The sequence below is a fragment of the Apis cerana genome, linkage group LG14 (assembly GCF_029169275.1).
Source record: "Apis cerana isolate GH-2021 linkage group LG14, AcerK_1.0, whole genome shotgun sequence".
Lineage (NCBI taxonomy): Eukaryota > Metazoa > Arthropoda > Insecta > Hymenoptera > Apidae > Apis > Apis cerana.
Window position 1 is genome coordinate 2,900,304 of NC_083865.1, and position 16,696 is coordinate 2,916,999.

The following is a 16,696-nucleotide window of genomic DNA, read 5'->3' on the forward strand; positions in this document are numbered from 1 at the left end:
AAAAATTAAAAAGAAAATTAAATCTATATGCACATGTGTCGATGTCTCTCAAAAAATTAACAGAAAATTTGTATAAAATATATTACATTAAAATACATTGAAAATTCTTAATGAAATTTTTGTCATATATAGAGATCTCATTCTATTTATCTAATTTTTAAAATTAAATCACATTTTTCCACTGTGATACTTTTTATAAGTATCATCAAATCTTCGGAATTTTTTTCGAATTTTCTTCGAAATTTAACATTTTCTTCATCGAGATACACGATAATGTTTGTGGAAATTACACCACGAGATACTTTGTCGCGTGTAATTTGAGTTTGACCTACATTAGAGCCTCGTCAAGGGACGTATGATTTAAATAGCATGGCGGTCCACGTTTCCTGTTGTTTCGTGTCACGCAGCCTCGTTCCTGTTAATTCTGTAAGCTCCCGCGGTTATGAATGGCCATAATTCTTCCGTACTTTATACGTACAACTATGCTTTTCGTGTATTCTGCCCGGAATTAAATGTGTCTTGGCACCAACACCACGAAATGAATACTTATTGCATAACTATTGGAACAATGACAATTCGCTATTGTTGTGAAAAACCATAAGCAAAATAATCGAAGCTATTTGGATCTTGTAGAAATTTTATTTTCTCAAAAATCTATATTTTTATGATAAAAAGTTTCTCCTAAGAAGCAGAAAACGCGTATTGGATTATGTTTTGTAAATCCACACATCAAATATATAATATAATAAGTTTTTGAATAATAAATTGTTGTTTAAATAATAAATTATTAATTAAATATGATATATTTATTTAATCATTATTTACCAAAAATCTAAATCTTAAGGTTAAAGATTCTAGAATATTTATAGATTACTATTCAAAAATATGAAAAAAAATTCAGATTAGAAATTTGTTAACTCAGAAAATTTTTTCGAGTAAAATCTATTATTATCGTTATTAAAATAAATAAAATGCAATGTAACTATAAGTAAAAAAATAATTTCAAACATTTATATAGTATATAATTTAAATTCACGTTCAATCAATTATATCCAAGAACATGAAGATTAAAGAGAAAAGACAACATTAAAGACAAGACAATATGCAACGAATTTAATTAATGAAATACAATTAATGAAAAATAATATTTCAGTAATTTTAATTTTATTAAATAATTATCTCCAAGAAGATTACATTGAATAATAAAAAGAAAAGACAACATTAGAGACAAAATAACATTCAATGAATTTAATTAATGAAATACAATTAATGAAAACTAATGTTTCATTAATTTTAATTTTATTAAACATAATAAAATACACGTTTCTTGTTTATTCTTCATCTAATTTCTTTTTACTCTTCATCTAAACTTTCCCTCTTCTCTTAAAATTCAAGGCTTAAAAATAATGTTACATTCATCATTTAAAAATAAATTATATACATTACAAAATTCTCATATTTTTCTTTCCACCGTTATTATCTCTTTTCTTAAAATTTCCAGATTTTTTTTAATACGCATAATGTACATGTACCTTCTTTCTTTTTCCTCTCTCCAAGATACATTCGCTAATTAAATTTTGCAAAGGATCCTTAAGATTGTCAGTAGAAAGAAAATCCAAGGGAATAAGGAAAAGGATTAGTTTCCTTGGCCGCGTTACGAGATAAATTGCTCCGGGTGCGATGAAACTCGTGGCTGAAATTGCAATTTCATAAATTCGAGTGGTTCCAGCGATGTTCCCCTCCCTTCTTTCTTCGTTATCCGACGGTTCCTCTTAGTTTTTGCTCGTTCAACCCTTATTTCCCTTACTTTATGCAATGCCGAACAAAATAATTGCTGTATCGTCCGTTATAATATGTGGAACATTTCTCGTGCAAATTTTTTGTATGCTTTTTGAACATGAATGAGTTTTCCTTTCTGTATGCGACATCAGTCAAAAAAAAAAGTGGCGTGAAAAAATATAAAAATTTGAAATAAGAGAAGTGAAATTCATAATTTTTGGTTTTATCATGTTTCATATTCATTGTAACGATTGCAGAAATTTTTTTAATATGACATTTTGTAAAAATTGAGTAATCTGTAGGAGCAATATTGCGTACGTATATTTTATACGAAAAATTTTAAAATGTAAAAATTGTGAAGTATTTTTTTTCTTTATTATAAAATGAAAAATTTGTGATGTCGTCATCACGATTAGAAATAAAATTTTAAATAATAAAATGTTGTTAAAAAACAATGAAATTCAAATAAAGAATATGAAGAAATAAAATCGAATTTTATTAATTAAAAATCTTTAAAAAATACGTGTGTGTATGTATTTGATAATTTGACTTTTGAAGGATTAAACATTTATCATGTACTTCGATATTAAAAAATTAATCTTTAGAATTAATTAAAAATTTTGAGAATGAATTGCTTATTTAAAATTTGACAAAAATATTTAAAACAAGTAATATTTATTAAAAAATTTTATTTGAAAAGTATATTTATTATGGAACAAACAGACATTTAATAAGAATTTAAAGTAAGAATTAAAATGTATGCAGAATAGATTTCGACAACAGTTCAAAGAAAATAGCGATAAAATTATATTCAGAAAGATCTCGAAATTTCTACATCATACGTAATAAATTGTGGCAACTATCCTACATTTCCCAGAAGGATTCACGCCAACAGAATTCTCAAAAGACTTCACCTTCTGAAATCTAAAATATAACTAAAAAACTAAAAAAACTTTACGTATTTCTTTTCTTTCATCTTTCCTCTTTTGCACTTCAATATTGTGCAATAAGATAGAATTACTAAATTATGGAATAAATTTGTTTTTATTATTTCATTCATAGAAATAATATTCTATAGTAGATTTAAAAATAAATAAATAGAAATTTAAAAATTTGATTAATACTGCATAATTTTATTAACACTTTATAATAACAAACAAAAATTGCCTTCTATAATGGATACATTTATCTTGTTTTATTTCCTCTTATATGTTGAATTTGATCAAAAAATTATTATTCTCATTGATGTTATAAATTGTTTAATAATTAAATTATATTATTTAATCAAAATAATTATGAATTAAGAAATTTGAACCAGATTTGAGATGGAACGAAAAAAATTATCACTTTCCAAGAAATAAATCTCTTAATTTCAAAGAAATTAATTTTACAAAAACTATCTTTTACATACAAAATCTGAAAAATCTGAAGTGTTAAAAATAAGTTTCTTCATTATTAGAAAATGTATCGTATAACACGATCACTTTAAATAAGTCATAAATTATTATTATATGTTTATTGTATGAAAAATATGTTTCAAAAAAAGTTTCTTTATCAGAAGAAATAACAATCATTTTTACATCTTTTTACTTTAGTACGATTCCAATTAAAAATCGCATATCCTTTTTCACTTCCTCTGCCGTCCAATTTTAACCCATTCAAACCTTTCTCCAAAATATTAATCGAAGAGTTTAATCGACGAACGTGTATCTCGCAGTTCGATTTGCTCAAGTCACAATACCAAGCCATACCAGGAACTGCATCTCGTCGGTTAGTTTATCAATAATCAATTAGAAAGAAAAGCACAGCGGAACGGTATCGATTCTTCGGTTTCTCGATAACGTCGATACCATCGACCGCATATCGGCTCGATTGCAGAACCACCGAAGGTTTTATTTCCCATGAAAGATGTGTAATCTTTGAAACGTTGACCTATATACCGAAGCAAACTGCTGATAACCACCCTTGGCAACTAACGTTTAACCGCGGATGCTGCAACGTGTGTGTATGTACGCCCCTTGAGCATGTAGAGCACAAGCAGCATTGTGACGAAGTCGTGTGGTAAACTATAACCGTAGTTTGTCTTCTTCATATTTTATCCATTGTGGTATTGTTTCACGTCACATTGTTGATGTTAGTAGCTTTTACTAAAAAACAAATTCTGTTTGACAATGACACTAGTCAAGATGTAAATTCTCCAGCAAAGAATTTTTAAAATTTATATTTTTTGGAAATGTTAAATAGATCTTATTAATTGTTATTATTTATTGTATATAATTATTGTGGTTTTTGGTACAATGTCAATTGTCAAATGTCAAGCAGCAATATGCAAGAAATATGTTATTCAAAATATATGCAAGTATTTTGAAAGTGTAAATTAATCTACATAAAATTATAATTATGTAAAAGTTTTCTCAAAATTGACATAAACTGTTCAAACTTTAACCAGTTTTCAATATTTCAATCATAACAAAAAGTTTTATTTAAAATACGATTAAATTTGTTTATATGTATAATAATATTTAATTATCATACAAATAAAATTAATATCAAAAGAAGATGATATATTTATTTATGTTGTTTATGTAAAATATACGAAAGTAATATTATATAATTAACACAATATTATTACATTCTTAAAAAATAAGTAAAATTAATATTACAATATTTATATTAAATTATGTGCGATACAATAAGCGTAACTGATTGAATAAAATTGTAAAATATCTATAAAAATTATATCGAGGTGTCCTTGCAATAACCTTGGAAAATTTCCAAAAATTCGATTAAAAACGAAAATTATGCTAAAATTCTTGTAAACTATTATAACACGCAATAATCGGCACACAAAGATTAAATATTGCATATTCGTACATATTCGTTATACACAGAAAATCTGTATGATAAAGATGGATAGAAAAGTCAACACCAATGTAATTCAATACGAGCGTAAAATCGCGGATGTAATGCATATTTCATGGCGCGTTGCGTCACGAGATGAAAATCTCTCGTAAAAATCAGATTGAACTCTGTTGTCGTCGCAGACGTAACTCCAGACCCTTCGATCATAATTACCCCATAATCCCCAAGGGTGCATTGGTTATATCCGATATTTTTCCATAAAAATTTGTATTCCATGTCCGATCTAAATTGGAATTAAAGCGAGGATAAGTAATACGGAAGAATGCTTGAATGAATTATTTATTATCTTGCGAGATAAAAATTCTCCAATTGTTAGGATTACACGGAATAGAACTTCTTTGCAATTCCTCCTAACATTATCATTTTTAACTTTTACGAGTATCGTGATTTATGTTGCTTGAAAAATTAAGATTGAAATTGAAATTTATTTATTTGTCGTTAGATTATGTCTTTTGAATGTCTGTAATTTATTAAACTCACTTTAATTAACACACTACGGATTTTTATGCAAAATCAAATTTTCATGAAAAAGATTTAAATAGAAATTTTATTACTTAAATATCATAACATACATATTATTATTTGAATATTTTGTGTCTCTTTATATATGCATTTTGCATATTCAAATTCAATCTACTCAACTGAGTATACTATCTATTTCTAAAAGGAAGAAAAGGAGATGGAAATTAAATAAAAGAGATTCAAATTTAATTCTCCGTTAAAAGGAAAAAGTAATAAAAATTAAATAGAATCTTAAATTTAATGTATCCTCAAGCCACTAGTACTATCAATTTCTGAAATAAAAATAAAGTAAAATGAAAGATCTAAAGGATTAAGAGATTAAAGATGAAAAGACCAGTGGTGAAAACCTGTCGTAGAGATAGTTACGCGAAGCTAGCTCCATTGAACAGAAATTTATCGACGATCCTACGATTCAAGGGTGTGAAAAGGGCGTGAATACAGTCGTCAGGGTGGCTTTGGTGCGACGAAAGGAAAACGGAAGGCGCCTCTGGGAACGCAACAAGTTCGCGATGCCTTTATCCTCACCGGCTACCCTTTTGTGTCTCTGGAACTTGGCCAACGGTGCTGGTTCACCGCTGCCCATCAAATCTCTCTCGCTCTCTCTTTCTCTCTGCTTTTACTCTCTCTCCCCTTTTTGCTTCTTATCTGATCGAAAATGCAATCTCGGTTGGTTGATCAGCCTGTTACGAGGATTATGATCAAACGTCGTTGACCGTAATAAGATCGAGACAGTTGATTCTTTCATCCTCTGATGATTAATTGCTTTTGTCTGCGAGAAATTCGCAATGAAAAACTCGATTAAATCGAGAGTTATGCATGACAATTATTTAAAAATTTTATCTCATACTTGAGTTATATCGAGAAGATATAAATACTAGTGAGATAGTGAGAAGTCTAGTGAGATAGAAAGAGAAGTAGGTATTTCAAAAATTAGACAATTTAAATTTGTTTACAAATTTTGTCTCATAATTGTATTGAGATTTAATAAGATAGAAAATTTGTATGTAAAAAAGAAAATGTCTCATATTTCGATTATTAAAAGCTCATAGAATATTATATCTAATATTTGACTTGTATCTTTCATTTTTTAAGTTAGCATTAAATTTATCGTTTATTAACCGTAGAATTCGTAAGTTTATTTGCAAGATTGAGTTTTCAACGATAATATAAAGGCATAGAAGTTGTTTGTACAATAGAAGATACTCGATTCGAAGGTCAAGCGTCATACTATGCTTTATTGATTTCGGTTACCGTGCCTTTCAAACATCCCTATGATGGCCGTTTCAATATTCCCATCTAACCGCACCAACTACATTCCGTAATCATTGACCTATCTCAATGGACTAGCTGCCGAGTTAGTCAGAACAAGAGAGGTCCTATCTATTATTCCATTCGAGAGTTTCTACGATAATTCCTGAGAATTGGCTTTATCTAGAGACTTGGTCACATCACTGCCTTACTTCAATTGTCATTGATTACAATCGAATATTCTCTTTAAAGATTATTATATCACTCGGCAATTTCTTGTTCTAATTAGAATAGATTTCGCAAAAAGATAATAGTCTTTATAAAACTTATTTGTCAAAATTTTTCAAAAATTAATTGAATATTCATATTTATCAAATATAATCATATTAATCAACGATTATTTATTTTCAATTAAAATAATTAAAATTATTTTAATTATCTTTTTTTCTGATCAATCGAATGAAACTATAAAAAACTATAAAAATAATAATTAATAAAAGTCTAAAAATTTGTTCGATAATTTCACTTTTCAATCGCAATTTTTTCAAAAAGCAATCGAATACTCATATATTGTTTTTTTTTTTCATTTATTGTTATTTATTCCAGTTCAATTTTCGAGTTATAGATAATATTTTTCATGAATCGAGCTAACAAATAACAAAAATTTCAAAATTTATTCAATAGCAATATTATTCACCAATTTATCGCAATTTTTCCAAAACCAATATTATATTTCTCCAATCAAAATAAATTCTCACAAAATTTCATTATTAATCGATCAATAATACGTGAAATTCTCATTTTCGATAAAAAATTTCATTCATCGATAAATAAATTAATCTATAAAAATTTGTCTCCAACACCTTATTTCTTTCTTCTTTTCGTTCACATCTATTATCGTCGATTCACAGCAAGCATACATTAAACATGTGCGATCTTTTGTTCCGTGACTGGGATCACGTGTCGAGGGAAACAAGGCACGAACTTCTACGTACAGTTAATATAGCCATGCGCAAAGAGGTTTTGGAACGACCGGTATAATAGGGAGCTTACAATGAGATTCGTGTTCCACGGTCACCACAGTAGGCTTATTAAATATTGCACGGCTCCGCGTCGTAGTAAACTTTTAACTCTGTACTTTTATCTCTGTATCGGTGTTTGTTCGTTTTATTTTCGATTCCGGCATTAACGTTTTCGTAACTTGGCGAAACGTCGGTGCATAACGTAGTTTCCAGGGACCGTTATAGACCCCTGTCGGAACTTCATGGAACTTTCAATACTTCCTCTCTCTCTCTCGCTCTCTCTCTTTCTCTCTCTCTCGCTTAAACGTTTCTATCTTCTTCGTTCCTTTCTTTTCTTTTTGCATTTTTTCTTCCTTCTTGTTCACGTTGATTATACGTAAGCAAATAAGGGTTTGCGTCCATTATTTCATTTTATCTGGAAATTCGTAGAAAACTTTTAAGTAGAAACTTTAAGTTTAGACAAAATTTTATTGGAAGTAATCGGCTTTTCGATGATAGGTTCTTCACTATGTATGTTTATTGAGATCTTGAATGATGGAAATTGGCGTTTGCCGAGCAGATTGATTTTTAGGAAGAGGTTTTTGATTCTTTGTGTGAGGAAGAAGATTTTTGGATCGTGAAATTTCAATTTTTGTTTTTTTCTTCGAAACTCGATAATGATTTAATGATTAATGATTTAAATTTGATTTTAATTTAATCCTCGCATATACTTCTTTTACCTTTAAGAAAGAAGAAAATAAAAAAAAAAGTGTTTTCTTTTAATTATTTTTGAAAAATTAATATAATATTTCTAGTGATTTTTTTAAAACTCCAATTTTTTAAAATCTTCGTTTTTAAAAAATAAATAAATTACGTATTTTATAAAATACAATAATTTCTGAAATAATGACATTAGAGATTAGTAATAAAAAAGTAAATAATAAAATAGTAAATATTTATTTTACTTATGTCTCACATAGATAATAAGAAGTCAATACTTTCAGTGGTAGTGAAACTCTTTTATTGCTTGTTTTATTACGTACTCGAAGTTATAAATTTTATAGTTCAAAGAATTAACTAGAAAATTTTACTGCTAAAAAGTCTAAAATTCATCAAAAGATCGATAGTAGTCTAATACCATATTACAACCACTATATTGTTCGCTTTATTTCGTGTAAGTATAGTATAAATTTAAGTATTCAACTCTTATCTCAAACAAATTTTAACTTTAATCAAAGTTTTCTCAAATAAAAGATTGTATCACTTATAATAACTACTTATTCTTTAGTTATAATGTCCTGTTTAGCATTTTTTTCAATATATAAATATTTGAACTTATACTCTTTTACCTTTTAAACTAAGATTAAAAATCTTATATACTTTTCGAGTATTTTTAAAGACTTCGAAATAATTTAATTAATTTTTTCTAAGAAAAATAATATAAAGAAATTCATCTCATTCACCTTTCTTCTGTCAGAAGACATTCTTGTATCTGACAGGGATGATATCAGTATATTATTAAGTTAGTAAGAAAGTTATGTTGGTTTTTGGAATCTCTAAGATAAATAGCTTTTATACAATTGCTTACAATAAATTTATTTTATGATATTTACAAAATATTCTTATCCGAATTTAAAAAGCGATATATTAACAAGTCATAACAATGAAACAATAAACACAAAACAATTTTTAATTTTATACGAATATAACGAATGAACATAGTTTAACATTTAACGATATAATAAAATTATTAAAATACAACAATCTCGAAAAAAACTTACTAAGATTATACAACAGTTTTATAATATTTATACAAAGTTGAATGATTTAAATTGATCTATCATTACAATACATTAGATATATCATGTAATATTATAAATATTATCATAATAAGTATCATAAAAAATCTCCTTTCTTAAATTGTTAATATAAAAATAATCTATTCTATTCTAAAATACATTGAAACTTTTTATTTTCAGATATATTCCAATTTCAAGTTCAATTTTCATCGCATCACTATCATGCGATTCATGCATCAAATATATGCAATATTCCTTGCATCAATTACTCGTATAAATATCTACAAAATCCATACTCCCGTCAACTTAAACAGATTTCACATACTTCGCATCCACCCCGCACAATAGAACGAATAATTCTTTCCTGGGGATAACAAGATACTCCTGCTGCTGCTCATTACCGGGGAATTAACATTCTCCCCTTTCAACCAACGTTCACCTTCGCCTCTCTTCCACTTTCGGCCACCGTCTAACGTGCATTGTCCCCTCGGTTTCCAGGCAAAATTTCGCGTGATGGTGGAGGAGAACGCAGCGACGGGTGCCCGGCTTGACGGGGAGCTGGAACGAGCGAGGGGCGAGTGCGCCACGCTTCGAGGCGAGCTGAGGGACGTCCGTGGCGCTTTGCCGGTCGTGTTGAACAATAACAACGGAGCCGGGAACAACAACGGTGGTAACACGAGCAACAACAACGCTGCGAACAATGGCGGCAGCCCTGGACAGGAGGGTGGCGATTCGCAGCAGCAACAGTCGCAGGAGGAAGGGAAAAGGCTGAGCGCCGGAAGCAGCCCCGTGGAGAAGAGGAGCTCGGCCAGCGACAAGTCGGCCAGCCCTATCGATAAGAGAACTAGCCCCGTGGATAGGAAGGAGAGGACGAGTCCCATCGATCGACGCGCAAGCCCTATAGGTTTGTCATTTTGGAATTTGAATTTTGTTATTTCCGATTATTTCCGCTGGGAGCTTTTTATATTTTTATATTGATGAGAGTTTTTTTAGAAAAGAGAGGATCAGTTTTATAGGTTCGTTATAAGTTATTTGAAATTTAAGTTTTGTTACTTCTGATTGATGAGAAATTTAATTTTTCGGTCGATAAAGAAAATTAGTTTTAGATAAAAAGCAAAAAGTTAATCGTATAAGTTTGTCGTTTGAATGGCTATCGCTTATGATTGCTAAGAGATTTGAAAGCTAATTTTGTAGACCAATCCTAAATTTGAAATTTGAGTTCTGTTGTTTCTAATTGATTGAGAAATTTGATTTTTAAAAGAGCTAGCCTTATCTAAGGCTATCTAGCAAGAGGAAGAATAATTCTAATAAATTTGTCATTTAGAATTTGAGTTCTGTTGCTTTTGATTCCTGAAAAATTTTTATATTGAAAATTTTTGTAAGAGCTCTGTAAATAGAAAGAAGAGGATCAATTCTATAGATTTATTATTTGATATTTGAATTTTATTGCTTCTAATTGATGAACAATTTGATTTTTGTATCGATAAAGAGAACTAGTTTTGGATAGAAAGAAGAAGGTTAATCGTATAAATTTGTCATTTGGAATTTGAATTCTGTTGCTTATTAATAAAAGATTTCAAAGTTAATTCTGTGAATAGAAAAAAAGAATTAATTCTATAGATTTGTCATTTGGAATTTGAGTTTTATTTTTTTTGATTGGTGAGAGATTTTTTATTATATTGGATGAAAGTGAAAGTTATTTGCGCGAGGAAATTTGTGATTTTGATTGATGTTTTAGAAATGTAAGGTGTGATTTATTTTTTATTGATATTGAGATGTTACTGTATATATATATAAGTATTTTTATGAAATTTAACAGTTAATAATATTAAAAAATTAAAAGATTATTATTAATTGAATTATAGATTACGCTTTTAAAATTTTACAATATATAAATATTAGTCAAATAATTTGACGATTTTTCATAGAAAAATCAATTTTTCAAAAGTCATCTTGCTTATTAATTTTATTAATCTTTTGAAAAAAAAAATAAAATAAGATTCAGGAATTATTAATACATTTTAAAACATTTCGATTATTGGACATTATATTATTAATAAATGTTTTATTAATATTATAATTATTCAATGTTTATTATAATATTTATTGTATTAAAACTTCAAAAAAAAACTATAAATTACATATAGATTATATATGTAATATGCAAAATTCAATATAACCAGAAAATATTTGTACGTATCAAAGTTTTTCCATAAATATTGGCGACATACGTAATTCTTTGTTTAAAGTTGTATATAGTATAAGTCAAAAGTAGTGTTCATGCATAGTTCATGGTTAAAACTTTATCTCGATTTCCGGAACATATTGTACTTTCTATATGTATCACACAGTTACTTGATGTCATTTTTATGACTACCCATGAGCCACTATTTCCCAAGACTTGGAACTTGTCTGATCCACTTATTCTAAACCAAGAAAAAGATTATAAAGTAGATATATAAATATTCAAAATTATTATATTTTTGTGCAATTTCTAAATTTGAAAAAAAGAATAAAGAAATTAGACTATTAGACTAGGTTTCAAAAAAACACAATTCCATATCCAATCATCAATTACTAAACATTTACTTCCATAAATTCAATTCACATTTTCATAAACTATTCAATACCAAAATAATTATTCAAAAACATAAATTTCAAAAAATAGAAGTAAATTTTATCAGAATAAAATACTAAATAAGTAACAATCATTTAACAAACACCTATTCTAATCCACAAAACTTCATTATTCACACGAATTATCCAAGATTCCAAGATCATCAAAAACACCGAAAATTGTTCAAACGAATTTTCAAAGATCATTGACCAACGAAATCTCTCAAACGCTAATTTTCCAGAGAAACGAAATGGATCGCCGAGTCGCAGTCCAAGCGAGAAAGCTCGACGGCCGTACGCCCCTGCGCTGGAGAAGACCCGGCTCGGCGGTTCCGGCGGAAGCGTGGACTCCCGTTCCGGAAGCGCGAGCCCCGACCGAGGATCCAGCAACAGGACGTTCTTTCATCGCAGCGCCACCGATCGATCCAGCGTCGAGAGGCTTCGGATATCGACGAATCGCGACTCGCTGCGATCCACCAAAGAGATGAACGACCACGAGAAGGACATCGACAAGGATCTCGTGGACGGCGATGCGAGGGCCGAGGAGGACAATGAACCACCTGGACCAGCCCCGGGCAGCAGACCCTCGTCGCCGGCTAATTCCCTGGGTGGGTAACCCTGCATTTAATTATGGAAACCCTTCCCTTTCAGCCCCTTCGCCCTTGCTGCCTTCGTTGATTGTTCCAACGAACGGGTGCGCCACCATTTTCCGACCATTCCGACGGAATTAAACGGAGCTGAACTTGAGATAAACGCCCCGCCATCACGTTTCTTTTTCCAACGGTGGAAACGAACGAGTTACGGTCAAGGAGGGCAGGGGAGGGGAAAGAATGGGGGAGGAGGCTTTTTCAAGATTCCGTTGGATTCTCTTATTAAGAACGATATGAGTCCTCGTTGAGCATTGTGATTGAAAAGTTCTTTGAACACACGTTTGAGGTGTGGAGGTATGCTCGATGAGGAATTCTTTTTTGTTTTGTTTATGATTTTTTTTTTAAATTCAAACGGTACGAGATAGGAAACAAGTTGAGAGTTCTTTGAGGGGTAAGAAGCTTTCTTGCTTCTTCCATTGGGAATTTGTTTTCTTTGAATCTTGGCCTGCCCCTCGGCTGCTTTCAACTTGTGAATTTTAGGTGTTTCATGTTTCTTTGAAAGCGATCTTTGTTTGTTTTATTGGAAATCTGTAATTTTTTTTTTTTTTTTTGAGTATCTTGAGGTTGTAGGAAATGTAAATTAAAAAAAAATTTTGCAAATTGCCTATCACATCGCCTATAAATTCCTCCATTTATTCCTCCTTTATTTTTTCGAAAGATATTTTTTTTACGAATTGACGTTTGTCGATAGCATCGATTAAACCTAAACGAAACTTTCACAAACTCTCGAACTTTTTAAATCTAAATTCACACGATTAAAAACAATTATAAGTATCGATATTTCATCCAGGAATCGGTGATCCACTGGTAGCATCGAGATTATCAAACATTCATGGCGGGGGAGGTAGCACCGGTTCGGTGGAATTGGCCAGCACGAGGCGACTACGGCTCGAGAACGAACGTTTGGTAGCTGAGGTAGCCAGATTGAGAAGATTGCTATTCAGCGGAGCGGCACGCGGCGAGGTTGGCTCCGAGGATGCGGCACTCGAGGACGAGGCACGATTTGTTGCTCTTGAAATGGAACTGCAACACGCCAAAGAAGCCCTCCAGGCACTTAAGGCCGATCGCAAGAGGCTCAAGGCTGAAAAGTTCGATCTTCTTAATCAAATGAAAGCACTCTATGGCACCCTCGAGGACAAGGAGCGAGAATTACGGGACTTTATCAGGAACTACGAACAGGTAATACTCCTTCTCTCGTAGAAAAATTGCTTTTGCATGCGTGCAACGCTGTGTTGAGAAACGTGCTGCTTTCATGATGCGTGAAAAAAAAAAAAAAGAATTTGTCAGATAAATAAATTCGTAGAATCTTATTTTTAATTTTACGTTTTTACTTTTATATCTGTGCGAGTGAGTTTCTTCTTGTAAATCGTAAATTGATTTTTGAGTAGTTGTTGTTATTTTTAATTGATGGTTTTCTCTATCATTAGATGAAAAGTCATTATTCACGTCCAAAATTCATGATTTAATGGAATAATTTTTGTTAATCAAAAAGGAAAATAATTTTAAAATAATCAAAAACAATATTTTTATGATATAATTTTTCGTTGTCTGTAATATACAAAAGTGTTTCATATCATGCAATCCTAAAGAAAATTAAAATGCACGCAATATGAGAAAAGAAACTAATGTGACATGTATGACGCATAAGAACGTAATTATTTTATCGTGTTATATAGAAGTGATCCTTTTGCTAATTAACTCAAAAACAAAAAAAAATGCTGCTAATCATTCTGTGAATAAAGTTGATAAATACTAAATTTTTTTAATTTTCTTTGTCTTATATGGAGAAAGAAAGAGAATTATGAGTCATTTGAGTATTATATAAAAGGGTTGCAACCTAAAAAAAATTGAAAAAGACTAGTTTTAATCAGTATATCATATTTTAATTTTGAATTATATTTTTTAAAAATATTTACAATATTCATTTGACAATAGCCAAACTTATCAAAATTATTTTAAATTTTTTATTTTTATATATATAAGATTAAAAATAAGCAAATGTTTTTAATAAATTGTTTTTTTATTGAATATTATTATATTCGCATAATTGGAAAGCTGAAAATACAAATTTTTAATTTTTTTTAAATTGTAAAATCAATAAAATTGAAAAATATAAAAATATATAAGAAAAATTGTTATTTTTTTAAATATTATCTTTCAAAATTTTTTGTATGTGATTTATTATGATTTTCTATCCATCAATGTGTTTATAAATATATTTATTTATATAAGAAATATTTATACAGGATATTTGATGAAGCAGATAAAAAATATTAAGGGTAATTCTAAAAATTGAAAATTGATGGTGAAGATGTTGCTAGAAGCTTATTTATTAAATTATAAATAAATTTAATTTTATATTAAATGCATTGCTCCATTTAGAAGAAGATTAAATTATATTATAATTGAATAAAGAAATTTCAATTAATATTTTTTGCACATCAGCTTTCGTATTTGTTTCACTTAATTATTTTCTAGAATCATCTCTTTCTCTAAATATTTTGTATGTCGCAAGAATAAAATAACAATTCAAAATTTGCAATTTTGTCTAATTTGTAATTTTTATTTGTAAAATCATTTAAATAAATCTTCAAATTGTAAAAATTCGATTTGATAATTTGATATTCCTATAACGATTCAAAATTTTTTTCTTTAAAATTGACCATAATTTAAATTTTTATCAAAAAACATATTTTTTACACTAATCTGGATCATTCATATCTAAAATTATTTTTTTATTGTTTTTGGATTTTAAGAAATCTAAAGAAATTCTAGGATATTTATTGAAATTTTTATTATATTGAATCGTCAAAAATTCTTTTATTTAGATTTATGATGATGTTAAAATTTATTTGATAATTTTTATCGATTTCTTTATATACGAAATATATTTTTATAATATTATTCAACGAATAATTAAATAACTTTCTCCAAATAAAAACTGAATTTCATCTTAAATATTTTGCAAATAAATCGTTTTAAAAAATAGAATAGTAAAAAAATTAAGGAAGATAGATCATTATTATCACAATAGATCATTATTACATATAAAATTTCACAAAAACTTCGATTACTATTTTGAAGAAAGAATGAAATGATCTTAAAAAGATAAAAAAGATTTATATATAAAAAGAAATATTTTTAAAACGACGGAATACAATCGTTCATCCAATCCATGCAATATTCTCGAACACAGTTTTATCAACAAAAATATCGTCCGAACAAAAACAACACTCTTTCAATTTAAATTCCATTCAATTCAAAAGATCTAAGCTCCCACCGCCCGTAAACTTCGTTAAAAAAAAAAAAAAAAAAGAAAGTACAATTAAACAGAACTAATAGGATGTTTAACGCTCCAAGTATTTTTTTAAATATCTCGATACGCGGCCACGCTATGACCCGACGTTATTAGTCGAAGAGAAAAATAACTCTCTCGAGTTTAACGCGCACGCAAAAAAAAAAAAAAAGAAAAAAGTAAAAAAAAAAGAATTTATTTAACGAATACCCGGTGAAAACGCAATTTCAATTTTCATCCGTGGCCCACGTCAACTTCCGGTTCGCGGGTTGGAAACACGGAAACCGGTACAGCAATTTTGCCTGTTAAATACTTTCATTAAACTCGCTGGAATTTCTCATTTTCCCGACACCGTTATCGTTGCAATGGCGACGACCCGACGCAACGTCGTCGGTCATTCCAATTCCGGCAAATGAACAACCCGCGCCGATTTCCGGCCGTAAATAAACGTGGATCGCCTGGAACGTGGCCATCCTTTTCGCTGTTCCTGTTTTTTTTTCTTAATAATTCCAAGTGGTGGATAATAAAACGGATAATGGCAAGATCGATTTTGAGGTCGTGGTTGTAATAGTAATGATCGTTCGTAATTCTTTGTGCGACGTAAGGTTAGAGCCACAAAAAATTAGGATTGATCATGATTTTCAATATTTTTCGTGTTTTAAAATTTAAAAGTGAATTTATTAATCGGTTATCTTTAATTTCCACTATTTATTTTGATTACAGTGTATATTATCGGTATGTATTGATATGATTCATATGATTTTTCTAAATCTTTTTTTATTTAAATCAATCATATAAATGTCTTAAATAAATTCAAAAGAATTGAATATCGAAAGATATTATAAATTTTAAGAGTTATCGTGA

The 16,696-nt window shown here is 29.3% G+C and overlaps 1 protein-coding gene across 21 annotated transcripts in view; it reads left to right on the top strand.

The window, feature by feature from the left end:
* LOC108004431 (kazrin) overlaps positions 1–16,696 on the top strand; it is a 166,854-nt gene that overhangs the window by 120,116 nt on the left and 30,042 nt on the right. For all 21 annotated transcript variants that reach the window (XR_009832722.1, XR_009832723.1, XR_009832724.1 and 18 more), the window contains 3 exons: positions 9,770–10,175; positions 12,130–12,495; positions 13,328–13,716. Coding sequence is in view for 18 of the 21 variants with exons in the window: in XM_062085226.1 (XP_061941210.1) it covers positions 9,770–10,175; positions 12,130–12,495; positions 13,328–13,716 (1,161 nt within the window). In the remaining 3 variants the exon portion in view is untranslated. The remainder of the gene's footprint in view (positions 1–9,769; positions 10,176–12,129; positions 12,496–13,327; positions 13,717–16,696) is intronic.